At 47.8% G+C, this 26,324-nt stretch overlaps 2 protein-coding genes across 2 annotated transcripts in view; both read left to right on the top strand.

Annotated features, from left to right (window-relative positions):
• Nucleotides 1-19,312, top strand: part of Pdia5 (protein disulfide isomerase family A member 5) — an 87,603-nt gene extending 68,291 nt beyond the window's left edge. Inside the window, exons 12-17 of the mRNA XM_051191404.1 lie at nt 3,706-3,776; nt 4,278-4,438; nt 8,303-8,433; nt 13,048-13,118; nt 18,679-18,813; nt 19,086-19,312. Of these exons, the coding sequence (XP_051047361.1) occupies nt 3,706-3,776; nt 4,278-4,438; nt 8,303-8,433; nt 13,048-13,118; nt 18,679-18,813; nt 19,086-19,166 (650 nt within the window). The 3' untranslated portion in view covers nt 19,167-19,312. The remainder of the gene's footprint in view (nt 1-3,705; nt 3,777-4,277; nt 4,439-8,302; nt 8,434-13,047; nt 13,119-18,678; nt 18,814-19,085) is intronic.
• The window catches only part of Dtx3l (deltex E3 ubiquitin ligase 3L), a 795,722-nt gene that overhangs the window by 452,061 nt on the left and 317,337 nt on the right, over nt 1-26,324 (top strand). The window lies entirely within an intron of this gene.

The following is a 26,324-nucleotide window of genomic DNA, read 5'->3' as shown; positions in this document are numbered from 1 at the left end:
TGTCATTTGTCTCGTGGGGCTGCTGGAATAGTTTTAAGTGGTCGTGTACAGAAAACAAACTCTTCCTTACTCAGCCCTGAGAGGAAGAGAGCCATGTGAGCTGAAGAATCTAAAGGGTTAGCCATCTTCATGCCCAGCACAGCACTGTGGCTGATCACAGCCCCACTGCCCAGCGAGCCAATTCTCACTCTCTGAGCCTGCCTCTGGCCCTCTGTTGATGGAAGCTGGCAGGTGGTATAGAGCCCATTTTCCACCCCAGCAGGGCAGTAGCATCAAAGAACAGAAACCTGATAAAGGCATGAAGGTAGTACAAGGTGAATTCCCTCATCCTCAAGGATCCTGCCGCATCAGCTAGGACATTTAGAAAGAAAGAGTGATTTTCCATTCATAGGCTTTCCTGTTTTCTATCCACTGACCTCCACGGCAATCCCGCTGTCCAGGCCCTACCAGCAGTACCACCCACATCACACTCAGAGGTCAGAGTATTGGGGGACCTTCTTCTGGGCCAGCTTGTTTCTGGAAGTGCAGGTTTGGGGCTCTGTGGTGGCCACTCCCTGCCTTCTCTAGGCTGAGCTGGATTCTGGGGTGACAGACCCAGCCCCTCCAACTCCCCCCGCCCCAGCAGGAGAGTCTCTGTCTTGCTTTTCTCCAAGGCTTCTTGTACAGTGTGAACTCTGCCTGCTGAGAGGAGGTCAGCCTCAGGCAGGAGAACGGAGTGAACTTCGAGCATAGCATAAGATGCGTGGAGGTAGCCCTGTGAGGTCCCTGTAAGCACCATAGGACTTCCTTATCCTGACTACAAACCCCAAAGCATTTCTTCCTCTCTTTTTAGTTCAAGCAAATGCTCTCAAATCACAGTGTATTTCGTGCTAAGTCAGTAGACCCTCCCACAGACTATCCTCTTTTGCTCCTAATGTAGTTTTTAGTATGCAAGGTTACCTGAGTCTGGACATCCATAAGGCCCCTCACCCTCCTCCACCCATCTCTTATGAGACAGGGACCATTTCAGTCTGCTAACCATTTAGTCTAGGACTAATGAGAAGACCTAGGATCCCTTCAAAGTTACTCATGAATTTGGGGCTGGATGCATTAGTGAGGGAGAAGAACTTGTAGTAGAGTTGTTAGCAGCCAAGACTCAGCCTCCAAGGCTGCCTCTCCTCCCTCCTACTGCTGTCTGGAAAGAGGCTAGCTTGAGGTCCCCAGATGATGGTAGGCTGCACATTTCTAACTGGGGGGCGGGCGGCACAGGGAAATAGCAAGTATGCTCTGTTAAAAGGGCGATTGTGGTCCTTCCTGGGGATCTGCTTTCGTAATCTGAAGGTACAAATGTTTATGTGTGAAAAACAACCAGCCAACCTTTTAAACCTAATTCTTAATGAAAAGGAAAAAGACAGATGGTTTGTGACAATGCTAAGATGTTTGTTTCTGGAAAGCATGATTTTATAATTCAAAATAATGACAACTTTGACAGTCCTACAGTTAATGGGGTTCTAATCAGATGACACCCAGTAGAGTCAGATGACCCCCTATGCCATCCAGAAGCAGCCCTGGGGACCAGAGCTCAGTGTCTCAGAGGAACCTTTGGGGACAGTTTCTGGGCCAGTGGTTTTCCTTGCCTTGCAGCAGAACTCTGCACTACTGAGTGGGACCTACCTGGGACATCTGTGTTCTAAGGCTGTCCTTCCTCTGAAGTTTGGGTCATTGTGTTCCTGTTGCTTATTTGATATGTGCCCTTTCATCTGTATCCTCCAATAGTCTTCCCAAGCCCCTGGTCACTCTTGTACTCTTCAGATTAATTAGGCCTGTTCTTGTTGCTGTCCAATAACTACTCATTGTGTCAGTTAAATGATGGTCACTTTGTTTCATGTGGAGGCAGAGTAGAAAATTCCCGTCCTGCCTTGGAGGAGTCAGGCTCTGAGACTAGAGTCTGTCAGTGTGCAATCAAACACACAGCACAGAGGAAGAAGCCACAGGGAGGCTCTTCCTCTGGTTCATCTCCTCAGAGCATCCAGTGAACAATAAATTGTTCCAAGCCACAGGCCTTGGTCCTCTCTATCTTCTGACTGGAAGAGCCAATGCCTGAAAACTTCTCTTCCCTTTTGTTTTAACCCAGCAGGAGTGGGATGCTCCCTAAACAGAAGTTGAGGGTCCCTGTGTCCTCTCCTTGCCTGTTGGTTGGGTACTTCGGAGCCTCCACGTGAAGGTGGCTTGTGATATCTCTGCCAAAAGGCCATTTGGGAAGAGCCAGCATGTTGACACAGCTGGCAGCTACTGCCTGAGCCGGAGTCGGTCAGAGGCACTTTCCTTGACTGAGCCCTGTCCTCAGTGCCCTCCACTGGGACAGGGTGGCAATGGGCTGGAGAAGACAGGAGTGGGGTGGAGAGGGCTTCTGCCACTGTGCCACCAGGAGCTGGGCTTTGTAGTGCTGTGCAGGACTCACACTCCATCCTAGGCAAGGCTCCAATGGAGGAGGGAGGAACGTCAGTTGAGTTGCTCAGTTGGCTTCTGGGAAGGAAAGATGTAGGAGGTCTGTCTTCCTTTCTTTTTGTCTCTATTTTTCCTAACAACCTAAACCCCACATAATTAGCACACCCCCAAGAAAAGGGCACCACTTCTCAGCGGGTTCTAAGACTCATTTATGTCAGGTCCCCATGCAACTGGGCTCCCTTTGAGAGCACCATGCAGCTGTTCACCCTCCTCGCCACTTGGGCTCTTAGCATCCAAAGCCAGAAACCCCTCTTTCAGTAAAAAATGAAAGAGTTCTCTCATCCCCTAATGTTGTCCACAAAGTGTCTGGGGTTTTTTGGTTTGTTGTTTTATTGATGTTTTGATTTTTTGCATTTATCTATTTGTGTATATGTGTGTGTGCATGTATGCCTGTGTATGTACTATGCATACATGTGCTATGTGGAGGTCAAGGGACAACTTGTAGAGGTTGGTTCTCTCCTGCTCCCATCTGGGACCTAGGAATCCAACTGAAGTCATCAGGCTTGGCGGCAAGCACCTTTACCCACTGAGCCCTCCCACTGGCCCCTGTTTGCTTTTTAATGAATCAAATTCTGTTCTTCATGACATCTGGATGCACTTGTATGCTTGTGAGTCAAAGGCAAAACAGGTTCTACCCCAAGGAATGCTATTAGTTTGGATGTAAGTAGGTCCTGTTGCCTTACAGCTTCCCCAATGGGGATTCAGAACTTAACTTTTCCTATGTTTTTGCTTCTGTGGCTACTAATTCCCACCCTGTAGCCAGGAGAAGATGACCAGCAATTGTAACACAGGACCATGAAGTATATGTGGTCTATAGTAGGGCTTCCTGCTGGATTGCTGGGGGGGGGGATTGCAGCGCACCACTGACTGTCTGTCTGTCTGTCTGGTCAGTCTCAGGCAGCCATCCACCACCATCTTGGTGCTTCAGTTTCTTAACCTGTAAACTAGTGGCTGTGTCAGTTCCTAGCTTGTAGGACTCTAGTAAGGCTTTGCAGCAGCACTACTCCAGGACCCAGCACCCCAGGACTGGATATGCAGTACATGTGTTGTTCATATTCATTTATGTCCCTCGGTCTTGGTGACCTCAGTCCACCTCCATGAACTGAGTTGGCACTTGTTGTCTCTCAGTATTTGGATTCCTGGAGTCTTTGGGAAGCAGCATGGGAATGCGAGGGCCTCCATACCATGAAAATACCTTTCCTTGCCCTCGCCCCACAGGGTGTGGACACTGTAAGAAAATGAAGCCGGAGTTTGAGGGTGCTGCTGAAGTCCTCCACGGAGATGCTGAGGTAAGTTCCCCTTCCTGAGTCTCACCATTCCCTCTGAAGAGCCAGTGGCTCCTAGAGTCATTGTGACTCTCCAGAGTGCCTCTCCCTGTCTCTGGAGGCCTCCAGTACCTCCGTGTCCCCTAGTAAAAATGCATCCCTGTCAGGGGTCCCTCCCAGGGACAGCATAGGGCAGAAAGCCTCTGAGACAATGTTCCTATCGCTGACTGGGGGATCTCTGCCTATTTCCCTCTATTCCTTGGGATCCTGACTATTTGAAGAAGGCCCTATTCTGCCCAGCATGATTGGAGAGGCAGGTTCAGAAGCCTCATCTTAGCCCATCACTAAGAAGAGAGGGACGTGCCAGGGTTTAATTGTTCCCTGTGATAGGTAAGCCCAGAGATCCAGGCACCTCCAGTTAGATCCAGCAAGGCCCTGGGGAGGGTTGGCCAGCACCTGGGCTCCTCTTTCCAGCAGTGCCACTTCTGAGGCTGTAATGCATGGTTGGCCTTTCCCCCATCCCAGAGCTCTGGTGTCCTTGCAGCTGTCGATGCTACCGTCAATGAGGCCCTGGCAGGAAGATTTCACATCTCAGCGTTTCCTACCCTCAAGTATTTTAAGAATGGCGAGCAGCAAGCAGTGCCTGCACTCAGAACAAAGAAGAAGTTTATTGAGTGGATGCACAAGTAAGTTTCTTGGCTTTGATAGTGTGTTCTAATTAACTAGCTGCCAGCCCCTGGAGGTGGTCCTGAGGAAGAGAAGTTGTCTCAGGGTTTCTATTGCTGGGAAGCAACACCATGGCCACAGCAACTCTTACAAAGGGGCTGGCTTACAAAGGTTTAGTCCATTATGGTCATGGTGGGAAACATGGAGGCACTCAGGCAGACATGGTGCTGGAGAGGTAGCTGAGAGTTCTACATCTGGATCAGCAGGAAGAGAAGGAGAGAATGGGCTTGGGAGAGACTGGGGCTTCTCAAACCCCAAAGCCCATCAACAATAGCATAGTTTCTCCAACAAGGCTACAGGTCGTAATCCTTTCAAATAATACCACTCCCTATGAGCCAGTGGGGACCATTTTCATTGAAAACACCACATACAGCAATGCACTTTAAGACCCCCTGTCCTTGAATTGGGGCCCAAGGAGTCAAGAGATTTGACTCCCTCAACCTAAAGTTACTTTCCTGTGCAGGTCCAAAAGGCAACAGCCACCATTCTTGTTTGCCTTCTCTGCCCCAGGTTTTATCCTCTGTGTGTACAGGACAGGCACACCAGCTTGTCATCACAGAGCTGAACTCATTTTGCCCCAGGTTTATTAGTGGTCAGGCTGCATGTCTTGGAGTGTCCACAGTGCTGGCTTCCAGGATTCAAGATTTGGGACAGAGATTTCTCATGGCCCCCTCACTTGAGCATTAGTGTTCTAGATTCCCATAACAAAGCATGAGAGTCTGGTTGGCATAATGTCAGAGGTGCATTATTTGTTAGCTTCCTGGAAGCCAGAAGTGGCAGTTCAAGATGTTAGTGGGGTTGGTTATTTGGAGGCCTTTTCTTGGGGTGTAGGTATTTGTTAAGAGTAACTTGCATTACTCTTTAGCTTATCATCCCAAGTTCCAGTCCCTCCCTGTAGGAAGATCAGGGTAGGATCTGGAAGCACCGGGATGCATCATATTCACAGTAAAGAACTGAGAGAGACGAATTCAGGCATGCCTCACTTCCTCTGCTATGTACAGTCTACAGCCCAACCCCAACAAATAGTGCTGCCCATTTTCAGGCTGGGTCTTCCTTCGTCAACCAGGGTGATCAGAACAATCACACAGACATGCCCACGGGACATCCTGATAGACAGTTGCTTGTTGATACTCTTCCCAGGTGATTCTAGGTTGTGACGAGTTGACAAAACTAACCACCACAGTGGCCATCTTCTAACTATGCCTTCACTTACCCTTTCTTCTGTGTGTGGCACTGTGACCTCCCTCACCGCCACTTATAAGAATGCCAGTCATACGGTATGAAGGACCTGTTGTAGTGGCCTCACCTTAATGTCTCCAGCTGCAGTTACTGGAGGTACTGACAAATAAGGGCTTCCACGTGTGAATCTGGGGGACACAACTTAGCCCATTCTACCTGCAAGTAGAGAGCCTGAGAGGTTCTGCCATTGCTGACCTAAAGACCCAGAGGAATTTGAGCCTCAGTTATTAGTGTTCCCCTCCATGAGTGGGGGGGTGTTTGTCTGCAACATTGATACCCTGAGAAGAGGAGAAGCCTCCAGCCATGCTAGAGAAGCAAAAGCTATTACAGTGCTGCTGTAGCCTGACCCTGCCCACTGCTGCTACACTCCAGTGTCCATGCAAACTTTAATATTCCAGGCTGTGTTCTCATTTCAGAAAAGGAGGGGAAAGGAGTGAAAGAAACCATATTCTGGCCTTTACAGAGGTCCCTGATACCTGAGGTAATGATGCTCACATGCAGGCAAGACTTGGAAGTCACTGAGCAACAAGGAAAGCAGGCAGAATAGCAGTAGCTGGATTGCTTCTGGTCCTGGATGTGCATCCAGGACACATCAGGTGTAGCAAGTGTATGTAAAGACTTAAGATTCTGAAACTCTCATTTCTCAAGCTTGGACTCGAGGCTGTGCATGTGTCTCCCAGCCACGGCGTTTGGAGAGACGCCTTGTATGGAATAGGAACACAGATAACACAAGGCTTGGCAGATGCCTCTTGCAAGAGAAAAGGAAGTGGCAAGGTCCCACCCACTGCTGCTGCTCCCATTTTTCTGTGCTCCCCAGGAGAGGAGCCTGAGCAGCCATGCCTCCATGCTAGAAGGCGAGGTCTGGTTCCCTTCTGGTTTCTGAAGCAGGTAGCTTATCATGCTTGCTGTCCATGTCTCACTCAGGAAGGCAGTAAGGGTTCTATCCATGAACCAAAGCCCAAACCCTGTTTTCATCTACAAATCCTGAGGCCGGAATTTTTATTCCTGAGAATAAATGTCTTGAGAAGACATTTAAGTTCAGAGAGGTTAGGATCACCACCCAGAGACAAGCAGTAGCTCTTTGAGGCATTTAGAAAACAGCCTTTCTGGTGTCAGACAGCAGATGATTCTGGGATGGAAGGTGGAAGGGGGTCTCATCCAGCAGCAGGGCAAGCAGACGGTGCCAGACAAAGCACATGGTTTTACTGCCAAGCCCCAGGTTACTGAGATGTGTCCACCAGTGTACAGCCAGCAAAACTGCATTCAGGGACTGGGCAAGCAGAAAGGACAAGTTGGTGCAGCCAACCATGTAGCCAGGGGACTTAGAGTATAAAGAAAAGTGAAGAGTTGGTCTTAGTTACCAGCCCATGGAACTGTGGCCAGCATGGAGACTTTGGGGGAGGAAGAGGGACTGGAGAGAAAAGTAACGTGTTCCAAGTTTTGGTGGGTTTGAGATAGCAGTGGAGCATCTGGCTGGAAACAGGCTTGGATGAGAGGGAAGTCCATGGTATCCCCAGCCATGGAAGCCACTGAAGATCGATCCTGGGAGTCACATAAGGTCTGGTGAGAATTGTAGAGGTGCAGAATAGAACTGGAGGAGGAGAAGGCTGTGAGAGATGGGACAGAACTTAGGACGTACTGTTAGAGGGCTTGTGAAAAGTGGCAGGTCAGAGAGGCTCCACGCCACTGTGAACTGAGGCCTGGGATGGCGGTACGGGGTTGTAGCAGAAATAAGACTCACCATTAGCCAGCTTTCCCCTACGGTAAGGAATACCGAGAAAATCAACCCACAAAGAGAAAGGTTTGTTTTGCCTCAGTTTGGGAAGTGTCATTTTATGGTTACTTGGCAGTGACCTAAAACAGACTTCCCGTCACACCCCACCTTGGTTTCTGCTTCCTCCCAGCAGTGCCACTCTGAAAACAGATAGGCCTTGGGGGACACAGTCATATCTGAACTACAGGAAGCTTTATCCTGGCTTGAGGCAGAATGGGATGGGAGAGGGGTGGACAAGCAGAAACTAGGAAATGGTTGCATTTATCCAGTGCCTGCCGTTTATTAGCACACCCAGCTTCACTAGGCTGGGCTGAGCAGAAACTTCACATAAGCTCCCTGTGTCCTTCGCTACCATCCCAGGTACCACTGTCCCATGTAACAGAAAAGCAAATGGAGATGCAGAGGGGTTTGATCACTCTCCGTAAAGTCACAGGTCTTACAAGTAATCTGGACTGGAGCCCGGGCATCCCTCACTTCTTGGCTGGTGCTCTCTCTGCCAGAACGAACAATTCAAAGAAGATGATGGAAGGTCCCTCAGGGGCCCCTAGACGGCAGGCAGGAAGGGCCAGGGAGCCAGGTGGAGGAGGCTCTGTGCCTTCTGCAGGGATGGTGACCCACACCAGGGGTGTGCCTGGCTCAAATGGTGCCAGGTCTCCCACCTCTTCATGGATGGGACAGATTTGTTGGTGTTTAAGCAAGAAGAGATGTGTTTGTGATCATTTGTGTCCTACGGTGGCTGGGTGTGTGGGGTGGGGCTTGTACCTGTCTGTCAGCAGTTCCTCATCATTGTGCCTCCTCCCAACCTCTGCAGCCCTGAGGCTCCCCCACCTCCAGAGCCCACATGGGAAGAACAACAGACAAGTGTATTACATCTGACCGGGGATGACTTCCGGGATTCCCTGAAGAAGAAGAAGCACGCCTTGGTCATGTTCTACGCCCCTTGTAAGTAGCCTGTGTTCATGAGAGGGCTCGGCCCCACCACATCAAAAGGAGCCCCTACCCCGGGTACCAGGACAGCTGCTGGTCAACTCTGGAATCGTGTGTACCTGAAGCAGGACTCCCAATTTCACCAGCGGCTGAGAGAGAGCCTAAAAATTTCATTACTGCCCCCTGTCAGTCCTCATCAGGTTCTTGCTATCACTGGGGATATATTTCTCTCCCTAGGCCTACAGTCTCTGTGTGTATGTGTGAGTGTGTGTGTGTGTGTGTGTGTGTGTATGTGTGTAGCTCACAAGTAAGTATGTTAGCACCTCAGAAAGCATAGAAAGATAGTCTTCTTTGTCCTTAGATTCATGTTCCCCCCCCCAAAAAAAAACCCATCAATGTAGCTCCCAGGAGCACTGGGGCAAGACCTGAAGACAGGAAACCAGGGCCTTTACCAGCAGCTCTGTCATCCCATGGCACTGTTGTGGTCTCCTGAGGTCTCCGGGTTCTTCCGTGCTGCCTGTACTGCCCCTTACCCTGCCCCCTATACACACACACTCACACACACACATACTCACACACATGCACACACACATTCACACACACAAACACAGACACACTCACACACACAGACACACTCACTCACAGACACACACAGACACACTCACACAGACACACACAAACATACACACACAGACACACTCACACACACAAACACAGACTCACACACACACACATACTCACACACATGCACACACACAAACACAGACACACTCACACACACAGACACACTCACACACAAACACAGACTCACACACACACACTCACACACATGCACACACACATTTACACACACAAACACAGACACACTCACACACACAGACACACTCACACACAGACACACTCACTCACACACACACACAGACACACTCACACACAAACACAGACTCACACACACACATACATACTCACACACATGCACACACACATGCACACACACAAACACAGACACACTCACTCACAGACACACTCACACAGACACACACAAACATACACACACAGACACACTCACACACACAAACACAGACTCACACACACACACACATGCACACTCACACACACACACACAGTTCCTTCCACTCTCCTCCTCCTGGCTCTGCCCTTACCCGAGGCCTCAGAACTCCCCACACTGACCTTTCATAAAGGCTTTGATCTATTTGAGTCTGACACCATGGTGTAGGAAAGGCACATTCACCTGCAAACCCCATGATTCTCATTTTAATCGGAGTACAAGTTGAGGAAGTGACATGTCTGCTAACAGTGGTGTTTGTGACCTCGGGTTCTTGTGCATCCCGTTTTGAAGTTGTTAATTGACACTTAGAGGGAAGGCATCTTAGCATGTCCCACTCTTCTCTTGCCCTTCTCGCTCTCCCCCAGGTTACAGCTCAGCTTAATGGAGTGAGGATAATAAAAGCTCCTGTCTACAGAGAAGCCAGGCACTCAGTCTAGTCGTAAACCCACTCAGTTGTGGCCGGCCCTCCTGTTTGCTCCACTCCTGTCCCCACTGTTCAGTGCAGTAGCCTGCAATGTCTCTTATTGTCACCGTCACTGTCTGAGAGGCCCTAGTAGATCACGGCTTCAGCCCCCATCCCTCAGGCATCCAGCACACCCAGACAGCCTCCCTTGCCTTCACCCTTGGCCTCTTCTCAGGGGTTTGCTTTCAGAGGTTCAAAGGTCTTTACTGATTTCCTCAAAGACTGCCCGCCCCTTCAGAGAAAAGAGGATGAAGGGCTGAGAGCCAGGATTTTTGTGACTTGCTCCAGACCTTGTGGCAAGTTAGTGGCAGGCCCTTCCTGCAGCCCAGGCAACCCTGTCTCTGCCACGGGCACAATTCATCAAGCATGATCTCTGTGAGCAACCAGTAGGCTACAATCAGGTCAGTGACCAGCCACCAAGTAAACTTCACAGACTAGACAAAATACTTTCCCAGGAATGCTCCCTCCCTCTGGTCCAGGCCACCCCTCATTATCACTGAGGGACTCTCTGGGAGACACAAAGAGCAGACAGGTTTCTATGTCCACAGGGATCCTCCCAAGCTGAAACTACTCTGCCTGCCTTCTCCAGACTGCACCCAGAATATAGGGGAAGGAGCCTGAGCCTGCCAGCCTCAGGGGCTCCCGGTCTTCTCTGAGAAAACTCTTCCACGCCCCTGTCATGGCCACAGCGGTGCCATGGTATGATGGAGCTGCTGCTGAAGGCCCTAGTCCTAGCATTCCCGTCTCTTACTAGTTCCCTGTATTCAGATCTTGCCCCAGGGCTCCTGGGAGCTACATCTTTTTTGGCGGGGTGAGGGTGGGGTGGGGAGGGGGTGGAATCTAAGGACAAAGAAGTCTTTCTGTGCTTTCTGATGGTAATATACTTACTTGTGAGCTACACACACACACACACACACACACACACACACACACACACACACACACACACCTTATTTATATATAAAGAATCTAAGTATTGCGGAAATGTCAAGTACCAGATAAAATTCTAAAGTAAAGAGAAAAGGCTGGCCAGTCACATCTGGCCTCCCTACCACTTTCCTTCTGCAGTCGGCCTCCCTGCCCCTCTCTATACTTCCCACTTCTCTCTGTGCCCACACCTTCCTGCATGATCTGCTCATGGGAACAGCCTTTCCTAGACCATCTCAGTTGATTCTCTAGGGTTGAGGTTTTCCAGCCCGGCCTCCGCCTTTGCCTCTGTCCTCCATTTCAGGAGGCCTAACAGGTTTCCTACTTCATAGAGGAAGTGCTTTGTTTTTCACCCCCAAATTTTAAGAAGCCATGCCTACTCTGTCCCACCTGATACCTCCCAGAAACATCCCATGCGCTTCCTGATATAGCCAGCCCACCAGTTATTCATCTGCCTTGCCCTCTCTGTAGCTAATGAGAAAATGAGATGCAAGAAGCCATGCATCTGAGGCCTCTGTACGCTAAATTGACGGCGTAGGAACTTGCACTGAGCTGACAGTTGACTTTTATGCTTTCAATAAGTGGAGGTTAAAAGGGGGGCATTAATAGAGCAACCGGATTGTGAGGCCTGGGGTAGATTATTTCTAGCCCACCCAGGAAACATGCTATTAGTAGGCCTGTGCCCTTCACAGGGCCTGTAGCTGCCCACGGGATAAGTCTACCAATAGATTGTGCTCTTTAAATGTTTGGGAATTATGTAACATCACTCCTCTGTGCTCTGACATTTTCATGAATTTGAGCTCCGTGTCTCTGTTAGGCCAAATTAATGGTGTTACTTATAATTGCCATTTCAGGTAGTTGAAAAGTCATCTGTCCGTTAGCTGCCACATGGGCTCATTTATTCCGAATTAACCCATAACCATCCCAGGCCTCTTCTGTTCCTGCATCAGATGCTGGGAAATCCCTGAGTTCCTCCCCATCATCTCTCTATTCTGGGGCCAGCTGGCTGTTCCCCAAGTCTGGCCATATGGGTGGTCCCAGCCATCTCAGGAACCAACTCAAATGCTAAATTCAGATTAAATTTGTAGCTTGCCTTAATTTAGTTTCACAAAACCCTTTGAAATGCCAGTCATTATTATCTCACTCTAAAGAGGAGAAAGCAGAGGAGCAAAGCCATTTCCATTCCCTGTGGAGTCAGCTGTCTGCCTCCCCGAGTGGGCTGTACAGGCAGGCCTTTGTCAGGAAGCTGCGGCTGGACCCAGGTCTCCTCCCAGTGGCCATGTGACCCTTCCACCTGTTTTCATCGGAAGTGATTTCCACAGTCAGGGTCAAAGCTGTCTATCCACGGCACTTCTGTGCACTCCTATCTGGAGAATGAATGTGAGAATGGCCAGGTTTGGGTTCTGATCTGTTCCGCCTGAGGGAGAGACCAATGTGGCCTGTGGCTTCCCCAACTTCTGTGACCAGAGGAGAAAATGGCTCACAAAATAGGTTCCTGTACTACTTTCCAGCACAGAAAGTGATGCACAGACCAAGAAGCAAGGGCCATAAGTGGAATGCCACAGCCCTTGCCCCACTTACGGGCCTTTTCCCTGGGGCAGGGACTGGGGGGCTGCCGGTGACTCTGTAGTTCATCTTCCTCACAGCCTCACTTGAGTGCGTCCATCATTGCCTTCAAGATTAAGATTAAGACTATAGGAAGGGGTAGGTGATATTGAAGGGGGCAGGAGCTATCAGCAAAGCAGGAACATGGGCAGAATTGCTACCTCTGACCCCATCTTCCCCCTATCATTTTCTTATGCATGAAGTGGAAAGGTGACTGGCCATCATCCCTAGGGCAGTGTGATAGACTTGGGGAGTCCTGAAAACATGTGGTCCATTCCTAAGTCCCTCTACATTGTGGCTCCCGCTCCTCTGGTCTCCAGGACACTCTCTGCAGATGCCCATCACAAGCCTCCCTTTAGGCCAGATGGCAGATGAGAAGTTCTAAGGCAGGAATGTCCCCCTGACTCAATGGCATTGACTCCTGCAAAGCCCCACGCCCTCAGATGAGATGTGGAAGACATTTAAATGGCAAGGTTAACAAATGAACCCTGGCAGGATGTCTCAGAGAGTAGTCCCAGTTCTGCCACTTTCAGGCATGTGTGACACTCTGTCCCTTCTCACTCAGGGTGCCCACACTGTAAGAAGGTCATCCCACACTTCACTGCCACAGCTGATGCCTTCAGAGATGACCGCAAGGTAAGGGCGCTCCCTCTCCCCTCCCACCTGCCGTTTGCCTTGGGCTGGTCCCTACACCTTCTTCCCTGCCGGTTACATTCCCCAACCCTATGTGCAGTTCTGCCTAGACCTGTGGGCAGGGTCATTCTCAGAAGCAGGGCATTCTTCCTCTTTGCCAGGCAGACAGAATGGATTTCTGCTGCAAAATCAACTAGAGGTACAAACTGAAGCATTACAGCAACTTCTGGGGGCGGGGGATGTGTGTGTAAAAGGATCCATGTGTTCATTTTTCTTTAGTGCTCAAACATTTTTGCAGTAGGATCGTAGTCATGCGTTACTTACATAATTAAAAATACAAATAAGAACCCCACAAAAGTCAAACGGAGGAGGCTGCAGTGGGGGAGTACCAGACCATGCCAGCGGATCCTCATCCTGCCTAAGCTAAAGGCTCCTGCAACCACCAACTGATGAAGCATAAAATTAACAAGCTGGAGCTGCAGATTGGATTAGGGTGTGGGTGCCAGGCCTGTTTCTGCAGCATGGGGACAGAGCCACCACTGGCGAGGGTGGGTATGTGGCCCCTGAAGCAGGGCTGGACCCAGAACTCAGGAAATTCTCTCAACCTCCAGGCCTCAAGCTCCTTTCTCCTAAAAGGGTTTTGTTGTTTGTTGTTTATTGGGGGACCAAAGTCCTGCTAGGCAAGCAATCTAGCACTGAGCTCCATCACCGGTCCTTGACTTCCCTTCTTGTCTTATTGACTGGTAGGCATGTTTGCAAAGATTATTCCCAGCCTTTAGACTCAGTCATAGGAACCTGTCACATACCAGGCCTTATGGGTTAGGTTTATATGGGGATACACACACACACACACACACACACACACACACACACACACACACACGACCCAGAATCACGTGTGCTGCTGAGTTCCCAAGTGGACTTCTCCAGCTGGTCCAGGCACAAGCTAAGTAGAGTTAACACACTAAATAAACTGACCCAGAAGAGCAGGCAAGGCAGCACACATGAGCAGAGGCAGCTTGCTGTCCTAGCGATGGTGGGGGTAGACTGAAGGTAGGCGTGCAGGTCCCTCCAGGATGGTGGAGGCAGAGATACAGGTGCTAGGATGCCTCGCTTCACTTTGAGGGAGTGGCAGAGACAGGGTGGTGAGAACTTAGCAGTTCAGGAAGCCAGGCTGAGAGCAGGCACATATATGGGGAGTGAGGGCCCACGGGACACGATTCCTACTTAGACCCTGGGACCCTTCCCTATGTTCAGAGTCTGTTTCCCATAAGCCCTGGCTATGGCCTTGAAGTCCCCCTCGCTCTTCCAGGAGGGTGTATAAGGACCACATACTTTTTTTGGGGGGGGCATACCTCTTACCTGGTGGTTTCTTCTGCACTGGGAGCTCCTATGATGTCCACTATAGCCTGACTGCCTACCTCCACACTAGAATGAATGTCACTCCAATCGTTGTCATTGTTATTCCAAGTCCATCACACCTGAGCTAGAACACTAAGGGCTCCAGGCAGATTGCAGAATGAATAAAGTTGGTGTCCTCTCTGCCCCCTAAGGCTACTCAGGTGCCTTGAGCATGCACCCTAGGAGATACTTGAAGGTATTCTGAGGCCTCACTGACGCCCAGAGCTTGAACTAGCTGTTCTGGTACATGTGATATGTGTGTGGGGTCGGGGTTGGGGGAGTGGCATTCTCCTAAAGGACCAAAGTGGCCCACATTACCATGGCATCTGTTTCTCTATTACACCACTGCTAGGGCCTTGTGAAGCCAGGCTTGCCCAATCCACGGTAGGCAATCTATAGCCGGCCTCTCTCCCCTGATCACTCTGGTCTGCAGGATCCCACTTCCTTCATGTTCTCCTAAGCACTGATCATCTCTGCCTCATCGTCTGCCGTATGCTATGCTAGCTCTTTTCTGGGTTCACACCCTCACCCCACTCCCTCTGCCCCCTCCTTCCAACCTCCTTGTTTCCATCTCTCAATCTGTCTATCTGGGAAGCTGCCCCACCTAAGACTCCTAGACTACTCAGCAGCAGTAGTGACAGCTTGCAGAGCCGGCGTGTGGCCTGGGAACTAAGGTGAGTGGTGCCCATTCTGTGCCCTCTGCAGGGTACCATCCTTTAACCATCACATGGGAGGCTCTGAAGGATGCTTCCAGAAATTGTTGACTTAGACAAACTGGCCATGCACTGGTGTTGGGGACCACTGGCTTATCCCATTTGCTTTTTTACTTTGGTGCAACTATGGCTTTAAAAAGGAGCTTTGTCCTCTGCACAAGGATGCGCCATGGGTCACCGGTAGCCGGAACTGGGTCTCCTGACTCGCTGTTCCTCCTCACACCCTTGCTGCCACTTCTCAGTTGGAATCTATTTTGTCTCCCACCCAGCAGCCAGTCTCCGTTTCTTCCCAATCAATATGCAGTTGGTTTTTCACTTCCATTTTCATAGCCAAAGTCAATATTAGCTCCTGCAGAGATTTATTTTACTGAATCAATAAAGATGTGTGAGGCAGCTCATGTTTTAGCCAGGGAGCCTAAATCCGCTCCCAGGAGCTTAGCAGGGGACCTTATCCGTTGACACACTGGTGAAGGAGGGCTGTAGACTATGAGTATTGGAATAGATGGTGTTTTTGAACGGCCTGGAAGACAGGGGCCCATAGTGGAAGGCGGGTGGACCAGAGTAGAGGCTAGGGACTGCTGAACTGACTAGGAGGGGTAAAGCTAGTGAAAGTGTGAAGTTCATTCCAAGGGAGGCCACAAGGCTACAAGTACGCCACTCTTGACTGACCCACATCAACACTGTAACCTGGACAGGTGGTATAGGTCATGTTAAGCACGCCTGTCCATCAGGAGTGGAAACCCCTTAATAAAGAACCTCATTTGCTCTTGAACTCCCCAAAGTCCTGATGCTTTAGACACCCATGGATGTTGATTAGATGGCAGAATGATAATGAGAGTGCTGGAGGCTTTTATTCTGATGAGCAGTGGGTCATGCAGTCCTGGAAGAGGCTTGATGGATTAGGTGTTACTACATTCCCCATTTTAGCATGTGGAGTCTAAAGTCCAGGAGGGGTTCAATGGGAGCCCCCAAACAAGTTCCTTTGCTGGGAAGGAACCACATCAGAATCTGAACATTGCCAGTTGGTGTTTCCTGAAAGCAGGTCCTGTGCTGGCTGGGAATCCTGTGAGGGGCATGTATTTGGGAGGAGATCTCAGGAAGTACCATAGAGGGTTGAAAAGTAAGATCAATGGGGAACAAGCCACAGGAGGTATGACATGGCAGGTGGCTGTGGGTAGCTGAGGCTCTGACCACTTGGGAGAGCTCCCAAGACACGAGCCACAGAGTTGTCCCAAAGGCCCTGGAAGCCAGGGTGCTGTCCTTGACTCCTTATCCATCATTATCCTTAGTTCTGCAATTTGAGGGCTTGGCAGAGCTCTCAGGTCAAACTTTAGGTAGCAGGGCAAGTCCGTGGCTGAGGATCCTGTAGGACACAGACACAGAGCCCAGGAATCCATGCCAACTATGGGAGAATGAGGCTGGAGGTGTGTTGAATGCAGGTGACCAGTGAAGATCACAAGTAGGTCCTGATAGGACAGGAGTTGAGGCTGGTGAGATGGGAGCTCTGAGAGCAGGCTGTTTTTGAAGAATGCCGGCCACACTTGTCTCCTGTAGAAACTGAGTGTGGAGTCCTCTTTGCAGCTAGAAGCCGCATTCCTTGTACATGGTTGACAGCTACTGTGAAGGATTCATAAGTATACATTTTTAATTTAGTAGATTTATAAAACCATACACTACATTTCCAACAGCTCCGGGGCATGTATACAAATTGAATTCATAATTTAAAGTGGATACAGGGAGATGGCGGCCCAAAGCAGTGTTCATCAAACCCTGTGCAGTGAGCGGTGACCCCTGGCCCAGGGCTGGCTGCAGCGGGCCCTGTGCTGCTGGCCATGTGTAGTTGGACGTGCTTGTCCCGAAGAAGAAAACCCTACACTTCGGTGACCACAGGAGCATCTGCCTCATGTTTCTAAATAATTCAGAACACAATTTAGAAGAAGAGCCTGGATTCTCAGGAACCCACTGTGGCCAGCTGCAGGCTTAAGCGAATTGAGCTCGTTGTGGGTACTGGTGAAGGGTAGGGTTAACCTCCCGTAAGGAGACAGATGCTCGCCTGCACAGCCAGTCGCTGCCTGTGGGAACACGGGGCAAGTACCATCCAATCTTCTGATGTTTATAGAGAAGCTTGAAGCCAAGTTTTTATATTAAATCTTCTGGCTCCTTCCACATTGGCAGCTAATTCAAATTTATTTTCTTTTTAAGTTCTTTGTGGGCCAAATAGAACGGGCCTGAGAGCCAGCTATGGATTATGTTCAGTGAGTTTGCAAACTTCACTGCAAAAGTCTTGTATAAAACAATCAGGCTGAAGATGCAAAGGGAAGCCTCAGATGCGGGAGCACAGGGGTGGTACTCTAGTGGCAGGTGGGGAGACTGTACCCCCTTGCTTACTTTAGCTGTCAGTCTTATGACCCCTAAGACAGCAACCACTTGCTAGGCACACAGTAACTGACCAGCAGTCAGGACCGCCGTGGCCTGCAGAGCTCTCTTTCCCTGGAAAGAGACCCGTGCCTGGTATGATGAGCCAGCAGACAGAACTGAACCATGGTTCTTCAGCAGTCTTTGAATTGTCCCAGATATGTGGGCAGAGCCGTCACCAGGCTCTAAAATGGTCTCATTTGTTACATAGCAGGTGCCTGGTGGCTGAACTTTGTCAAGGTCACCTGTGTGCATCTGGTTACCCCCAGCATCTGACTGACCTCCCATCACAGCCTGCCACTCCCACTTCCTGGAGATGTTGCTTTGCATGTTGCCTCTAGCTGACTTTGTCTCCTCCTTTTCTATTGTGTGGCCTTCAGCAAATAGCCTGCTCCACCCCCCGCCCCGCCCCCACCCTCCCCAACACACAACTCCTACTTTATACCCTCTTACTTTGAAAGAAAAACGAATAAGGAAATGCTACCTGGCACATGCAGCTTGTTAGACACCAAGAAGCGGTCAGTCTACTTGAAGAACTCTCTTACCAAAACCCAATTCCTGTAGTAAGGCTGAGCTACATAACAGTTCCAGAATGTACTCTCCTGGCTTCTCCATCCTTAGGACCTGGCTTGGACGGTGAATGGTGCAGAGTGCCCTGGCACCCCAGGTCACCACCATGGCAGCTCAGGTCATACAAGATCAAGAATGTTCTTTATCCAATGTCCTGCCCAGACGCTCAGCTCCTGGCAGGGGCAGTGCGTGGATATGGGGTTAGGAGCGTCACAGCAGCTGACACTTGCTCACCACTGGTCATGTGCTGACAGGCCTCATTTGAATCCTCTTAGTCTTTGAAACATCTGACAACTTCAGTTTGGTCATGATTCAAGGAAATGGAGGCACCAAGTGGCTAGTTATTCTCCATGAGTCTTAAGGAGCCAGCAAGAAGATTTGCCCTTAGGAAACCAGGCTGCGACAGTTTAACTCTGCTCAGATGTCTTCAACATCTGCTCTGATCCTCCCACCTTAACCCTTAGATCGCCTGTGCTGCTGTGGACTGTGTCAAGGACAAGAACCAGGACCTGTGTCAGCAGGAGGCCGTGAAGGCCTACCCGACTTTCCACTACTACCACTACGGGAAACTTGTAGAAAAGTATGAAAGTGACCGCACTGTAAGTAGAGTGGGCCCGGGAAAGCAGCCACTGCTGAGGGCGGGAAAGGGAGGTGGACCAGAGCCCCAGCTGTCAGCTAGGGCAGTTCATGCTGACAATATGGCACACATGTTCACTCCGCTGGGAGCCTGGGGGGGGGGTATGTCACAGGCAATAAATAGTGCCTCCCTGTGGGTCTGTCCAGGAGTAGGTGGGGTGTAGGGGGACAGCAGGGTGCACATCACTCAGGGGTTTAAGACCTGTCTTTTTCCTTCTCCTCCCCTACCCTGCAGGAACTGGGATTTACCAGTTTCATTCGAACCCTCCGGGAGGGAGACCTCAAGAAACTAGAGAAGAGGAGGGAGGAGCTGTGACCCCACTTCCTCCAAGAGAGCCCTTCCTTTACACTGTGAATGATGCCTATCTTGTTCTTTCTGAATTTCCATGTGTTCTGAAGACAAAGTTTTTTATAGCCACTTATGGCCTTTTGTACAATTTTGAAATAAAATTAAACCACTTATTCAGTAGTAGCGCTTATTTTCACAGGGCCTGTATACTAACAGGATCACTTGAGGTAGAGACCCATGTTCTCTACCCTCCACATTGTCTCTGAGAGGTAGGGTCCATCCAAACCAAAAGGTTCTGGAGGGTGGAGAGGAGGGTGACAATCCCATCAGTCATGAGAGAGCAAACAGACCACAAGGCACTGTTGGTGGCTCGTTCTATGATGAGGACAAATAGACTACTTTACTGTTTTTGCTGCTAGTGCTTTTGTCGTGTATAAAAACATGGTCAGATTTGGTGTTTTCCCCCACATTCATTCATCTAAGAGTCCTGTAATTTTAGTCTTTAGAGGGTTTTGTCCGTTTTTAGTTAGTTTTTGCATGTGCTGAAGGTGTCCTGCTTTGTCATTTTGCATGTGGACGTGCAGTTTTCCCAGTACCATTGTTGACGATATGGAGCTTTCCAGGTGGTATTGACAGTCCAGTTGAAAACCACTTGGTTGTATATGTGTGCTTGCTTTTCTATCCCTTGTCTCTGTGTGCTATCCTAATGCCAGTACCGCCCTCCTCATGTAGTTTTGTAAATTTTGAAACCATAAGGCCTTTGACTTTATTCTTCCTAAGATGGTTGTGGTTATGGGGGCTACCTTGGAACTCTGTCTATTGCCATTTATCATGGGTGTGGATTGCATAGCCCACTACTACCAAAGTGCGAACTGAACTTGTCCTTTGCCAAACGTCTCATTCTGCTACCTCTCCTCCTCCCAACTATGATAGTCACTAGCCTGTTTTCCATCTCTATAATGTTATCACTTGGTGAATATTACATAAATGAAATTTTATAGCATGTAATAATCAAGATTGCCTTTTATCATTCTGCATAGTTGTTGCATAAATAGCTTGATCTTTTTATTTGTTTGTTTAATTGCCAAACAGCATTTCCATGGTATGGAATGCCAGTTTGTTGAACCATCTTCCAATTAAGGGATTGTTGTAGGAACTCTTTTCTTAGAGAGATGTAAACAGATGTTTGCCCCCTCCTTAAAGGGTACCGATGACAAAGCAAAATACTATTTTACCAAAATCCGACCTCCAGATCCAGTGAGTTTACTGGGTTACTTACTGCTAGGTGAGGAGTGCCAGGAGCACAGTGACTCCTAAGCACTCACATCACAGGGCAGCCTCAAGCATGGATGATGACTTCCCTATAGCTGCAGAGATGTAGTCGTCCTCCCCCAAATTCCATTAACTTTGTCTACACTATATACTCCAGCACCCCTCTGGACCATGAGGCTATGGAAAGTGGGTAAAATTTTATATGCCCAGTAGAAAGGTGCAGGAGGGAGCAGCCAGAGTCTCAGGTGACCCTCCTTACCACCTCCTTCCATGATGGAACATCAGCCATTACAGACCCCATCTTGAACATTATCAGATTAGCCATTGGGGTTTTGCATGCTGTGATCAAGAAACACATTAAGTAGCCTAGTCCTCCATTACAATGCCTGCATCAAGTTTCTCTCACAGGCATTATATCTCATATCTCAAGAAGGGGAAGTGCAGTGTAATAGGAATATGGTGTATTGAGAGAGAAATACAGACACATTCAAATAACTCAACATATTATGAGTACTTTATTATTAGTCCCATATTATACCTAATCTGTAAATTAAACTTTCCTAACTGTGATGGCTATTCTTGGTTGTCAACTTGTCGACATCTGGCACTAACTAAAACCCAAATTACTGGACATACCTGTAAGGGATTTTTTTCTTAATTCAGTCTTTTGAAGTGGAAGAACTCACTTATAATCTGGATCTTTGAGGTAGTTAGCTGGACCGCAGCCTGTAAGTCATTCCTATAAATTCCCTTCATGTATATTTATGTGTGTGTGTTTGTGTGTGTCTGTGTGTGTGTCTCTGTGTGTATTGTGTGCACACATACATATATATAGAGAGGGGAGGGGATTCATTCGACAAGTTCTGTTACTCCAGAGAACCCTGACTAATACACTAAGGTATGTATGTAGAAAACAAATATATAAGGTTCTGTATCAGATATTCATAACACATATGAAAGATTCTGTGTCAGATATTCAGGACACACACACACACACACGTCCTGAATACTTGATGTGTGTGTGTGTGTGTGTGTGTGTGTGTGTGTGTGTGTGTGTGTGTATACACATGTATGGTTCTGTATCTGGTAGTAACTGGAGATCTTACAGCATATACCCTATGCATAGCTTTATGTTATTCCTCCTCGTTAAACATAGGGCCCTGGATCTGAGAGCCCACGTGGGATGTAGCCCACACAAAGAGAATGGACCATGAGTCATTCATTCTAGATATTATATCTCGTTAATCTCATACAAGACTGTAGGTTCCCTGTCAACAAAATCCATCAAAATCTTTTGGCACTGTTTACAGAACAGATCAGTCCTTGATAGATCATTTTCATGGGATATATTTCTTTAACTGATTTTTCAAGGTAGTAGATGTATTATAAGAAACCTTGAAAAGTACAGAAAAGCATAAAAACATTTTAAATCATGCATAGCCCCAGTACTCATCAATAGCTATTGAATATACTTTTATTGTAAATCAGATGACTATTTGCTGTTAAGCATTTTCTATCCATTATAAGATGTTTAGTGGCGTTTCTGGATGTCAATAGCCTCTCTCTGTTTAAATATTTACTTGTGAATTCATGCCACTGGCCCTGTGTTACATTGTTTTTTTGGTTTTTTTTTTTTTGTTTGTTTGTTTTGTTTTGTTTTGTTTTTTTTTGTTTTTTTTGAGTCATATATGATACTGGGAAGGATATTCCTGGTTGTGTTACTTTTCAGAAGTGGCTTTCTAGATTATTTGTAAGGTCTGTAATTAATCACTCTGTAAGTTTTTGTTTAAAAATGTATCCATTTGTATCCTTAGTATGTGAAGTTTTCTCTTCTAAATACATTGAATCTGGAAATTATTGTTTTTTAAAAATTCTTAGCAAGCTTTATTTGGTGTATAATTATAAGGCACAATTTAACATTTTATTTTGTTATGTGTGGGAGTGTTTTCCTCCTCGTGTGCTGTCTGCACACTACTTGCTTTCTTGGTGGAGGCAGAATCCAGAAGAGGTCATTAGATTTCCTGGAACTGGAATCATATACACTTGTGAACCTTTATGTGGGTGCTAGGAATTGAACCTAGGTCCTCTGGAAGAGCAGCCAATCAGTGCTCTTAACTGCTGAGCCCACTCCTCTTACATTTGATCTTGCTTTTCATCTGTCTTTTAGCCTACCAAAAATGTTTCAAACTGTGAGCATCCACCTTTTCTTTCGACTGAGGTCACTTTCTGTCACAAAATCAAAACACATTTTTTTTTTAACATGTCCATCCCAGTTCCCTTTCCCTCTCTCCCTCCTTCCCTCCCCCTTACCGTCTCTCCCCCCTCACATGCACCCTGACCATCCTTCCCTCCCATTCCCCTACCCCAATTCCACATTTAGGGCAATGCCATCCAGGTGGGGGTCATGTAAATCTGTCAAGTTATTTGAAGTAGGGACTGTCTCTAGGTCAAGGGAGCATCCCTCCATGGGGGATGTGTACACAAGGTCCTTTTGTGTACCAGGAATACATCCTGGTTCCACTGTCTGAGTTCCCTTAGACTGCTCAGTCCTTCTAGCTGAGACCCATACTCAGGGGGTCTGAGTCAGTCCCCTGCTGGCTTCCCAGCTATCAGTCTGGGGGGGGGGGGCATTAGCTCCTCCTTGTTCAGGTCAGCTGTCTCTATGTGTTTCTGCAACCTGGTCTTATCCTCTCCCTCTGCATCTGGATTCTAGTTCGACTCAGTGTTTAGTTATGGGTGTTTGCTTCTGTTTCCAGCAGGTACTAGATGAGGGCTCCATGATGGTGGATAAGTTAGTTGTTGATCTCACTATCCAGGAAGGGCATTTATAGTAGCCTTTCCACGGATGCTCAAATTGTTAGTTGGTGGCAGTCTTGTAGGTCTCTAGGCCTTTCTTTAGGTTCAGTTTTCTCTTCCAATAATGGCTCCCTCTTTTATGTTCTCTCTCTCTCTCTTCTGTCTTCTATTTCTACCTTGACTCAATCTTCCTAGTCGCATGTGCTTTCCTCTCCTCCCCTTCTCTTTCTCCTACTTCCCTCTCCATTCACTGCCCCTACTCACTTCCCATGTGCTCTGGGGGACTTGTTCTTTACCCCTCCTGTGAGGGATTTTATATGAATCTCTTAGAATACACCTTGTATCCTAGTTCCTCTGGTGGTGTGAATTATAGGCTGGTAATCCTTTGTTCTATGTCTAAAATCCAAAACCGCTGCCTGAACATAAGTCCAGGAGCACAGACACTGAGATCAACAATTAATAAATGGGACCTCCTCAAACTTAGAAGCTTCTGTAAGGCAAAGGACACAGTTGACAAGACCAAACGGCAACCCACAGACTGGGAAAAGTTTTTCACCAATCCTACATCTGACAAAGGGCTGATCTCCAAAATATACAAAGAACTCAAGAAACTAGTCAACAAAACACCAAATAACCCTATTAAAAAAAAATGGGGTACAGAACTGAAGAAAGAATTTTCAATAGAGGAAATCAAAACGGCTGAAAGACACTTAAGAAAGTGCTCAGCATCCTTAGCTATCAGGGAAATGCAAATCAAAATAACTTTGAGATACCATCTTACTCCTGCCAAAATGGCTAAAATTAGAAACACCAGTGACAACTTACGTTGAAGAGGATGTGGAGAAAGGGGAACACTCCTCCACTGCTGGTGGGAGTGCAAACTCGTACAGCCATTTTGGAGATCAGTATGGAGGTTCCTCAGGAAAATGGGAATTAGTTTACCACAGGACCCTGCAATCCCCCTCTTAGGCATACATCCAAGTGATCCACATCCATGCAACAAAGACATGTGCTCAACTATGTTCATAGCAGCATTATTTGTAATAGCAAGAACCTGGAAGCAACCTAGATGCCTCTCAATTGAAGAATGGATAAAGAAGATGTGGCGCATCTACACAATGGAATACTACTCTGCAGGCAAGTGGATGGAACTTGAAGAAACCATCCTGAATGAGGTAACCCAGTCTCAAAAGACACATTTTTATAGGACTTCCTAGCCCTTGTGGGTCATATCTTGTACATTTGTCACTGGACACAAGTCTAGATGCTCATCCAATAAACTCACGACACAAATTGTTGGGACAAGGAAGTCAAGCTTATTGAAACCAGCCTGTTGGCAATGTGGACTTTGAACAAGAGTCCTCCAACTAATGTTGAACAAACTTATTTAATTGTATGGTTTACATTGTTGGTGGATGGGTGGTTCCAGACATGTGGGTGCTTTCTCACAGTAAGTAATGGATAACTGCAAACTGACAGGTGCCTTCTAGTGGGAGGGCTACACCAGGCACATCTGGCCTGAACTACATGGTCTCCTTATGCCTTGCACATCTGCCGATCTCAAATATCAAGAACAAAGATCATTATTTCCCGGGCTGTTCTTGTCACTGACTTGTGTGCCTGTGTTGCAGTTCATGGCATGTTTCACTGCACTCTGAGTATCCCAGGTTAGAGGATGGCATTTCCATCCCCTCTCTGCCCACAGATGCTCACGCCCTTCTATCTCAAGCCCTATATTCTTGACATTAAAAATGGAAGAAGGGATGCCATCAGCATCTAGAAACCCAGGAGCTGGGAGTCCTTGGTCACAGGCATGCTCTCTACTGCTTTGTTCACTGGAAAAAGAATGGCTAACCAGCTTTACTCATCTTCTCCCAGGTGCGTTGGTCTTAGTTCTGGGTGCCGTTTCACCAAGTGTATGAAGGTGTGTATGAGCTAAATGCAAAGACTATGCCATTCTGTGTAACAGACTAGACATCTGAGAAATGTGATACCTGGGGAGACTCCCCGAACCCAGCCAAGGTTACTGAGAATTGAGTGTGTATAAAAGCAAAGCTAGAACAATACTTAGAAAAAAATCAAGAGGGAGACGTTTCCTCTAAGTTTGGAGCATAATTCTCTAAAACACCAAAAATGCTTTGTTATGATGAAGCAATTACATTGTTTGTGATCTATCACCACTTTTAACTTTCCTGAAGACTGTTTCTAAAGTACATTCAGTAGGATGATCTATAAAGCCATTCAGATTATCAGCACAAGACAGGATCCAGGCAGTGCCAAAGATCTCAGCTGTGAGACTCAAAAGTAGCAAAATGAGCAATGCTAAGTCTATCACTTTTTGTCTGGACCAGCAAATGAACATCCCGTGTATCATTTCAAGCATTTCAAATGCTGCTACATCCTTAGGTGTTCAGCTTAGCATCCAGGCTGGGAGTCTGCCAAGCAAACATCTCCTCTAACAGAATGTTAAGGACTCAGCAGGACCCAGACTTTAATTCCTGTCATCTCCTGACTGCCTTCGCATCATCTACTTTCTGCAGAAATTGGTCTGGTTTCAAAATTCTTTAAGTTAAGGAATAAACTAATATGTAGTCAAATACAGGGGCTTATCTGAAGGCAAGCAGACATTTAATTTTCAAAAGTCTCTGACTTATTGGGAAATAAAAGGGGTGTCAGAAGAAGGGAAATTACTAATAACGATAGCTCATAGAATAGGTTTCTGGAAACCAAGCTTCCAGGGTAGGGAGGGGCAGGGCAGGTTTCTGGCACATACTGAAGACACCAGGATCTGGAATATAACAGTTTATTATGCATATAATCAGCCTGCCACCCTATTCCCCTTCCTGTTTTTACAAATAACTAGGGCCTCCAGATCCTAAACCTGTCTGGAGCTCTATAGTATGTGGGTAAGACTGGATTTCTGGTAGGCAGAGTCGGTGACTGTCCGTCCACTCAGTTCCCTTCTTTGGGAGTTTCATCTCTTAGTCCCACTTACAACCTGACAGTGCATAGTTATTCCTGAGGCCTGAAGCAATACAGTTTAGGAACCCTTTAAAGAAAAGTGGCATAAGCCTGGCATGGTGTTGTGTAGTCCTAGTGCCCAGGAGACCAAGGCTG

This window comes from Phodopus roborovskii, unplaced genomic scaffold, assembly GCF_943737965.1.
Source record: "Phodopus roborovskii unplaced genomic scaffold, PHOROB, whole genome shotgun sequence".
In the NCBI taxonomy this organism is placed as follows: domain Eukaryota; kingdom Metazoa; phylum Chordata; class Mammalia; order Rodentia; family Cricetidae; genus Phodopus; species Phodopus roborovskii.
Note: the sequence above shows the minus strand (reverse complement) of the source record. Positions and strands in the feature narration are given on the sequence as shown.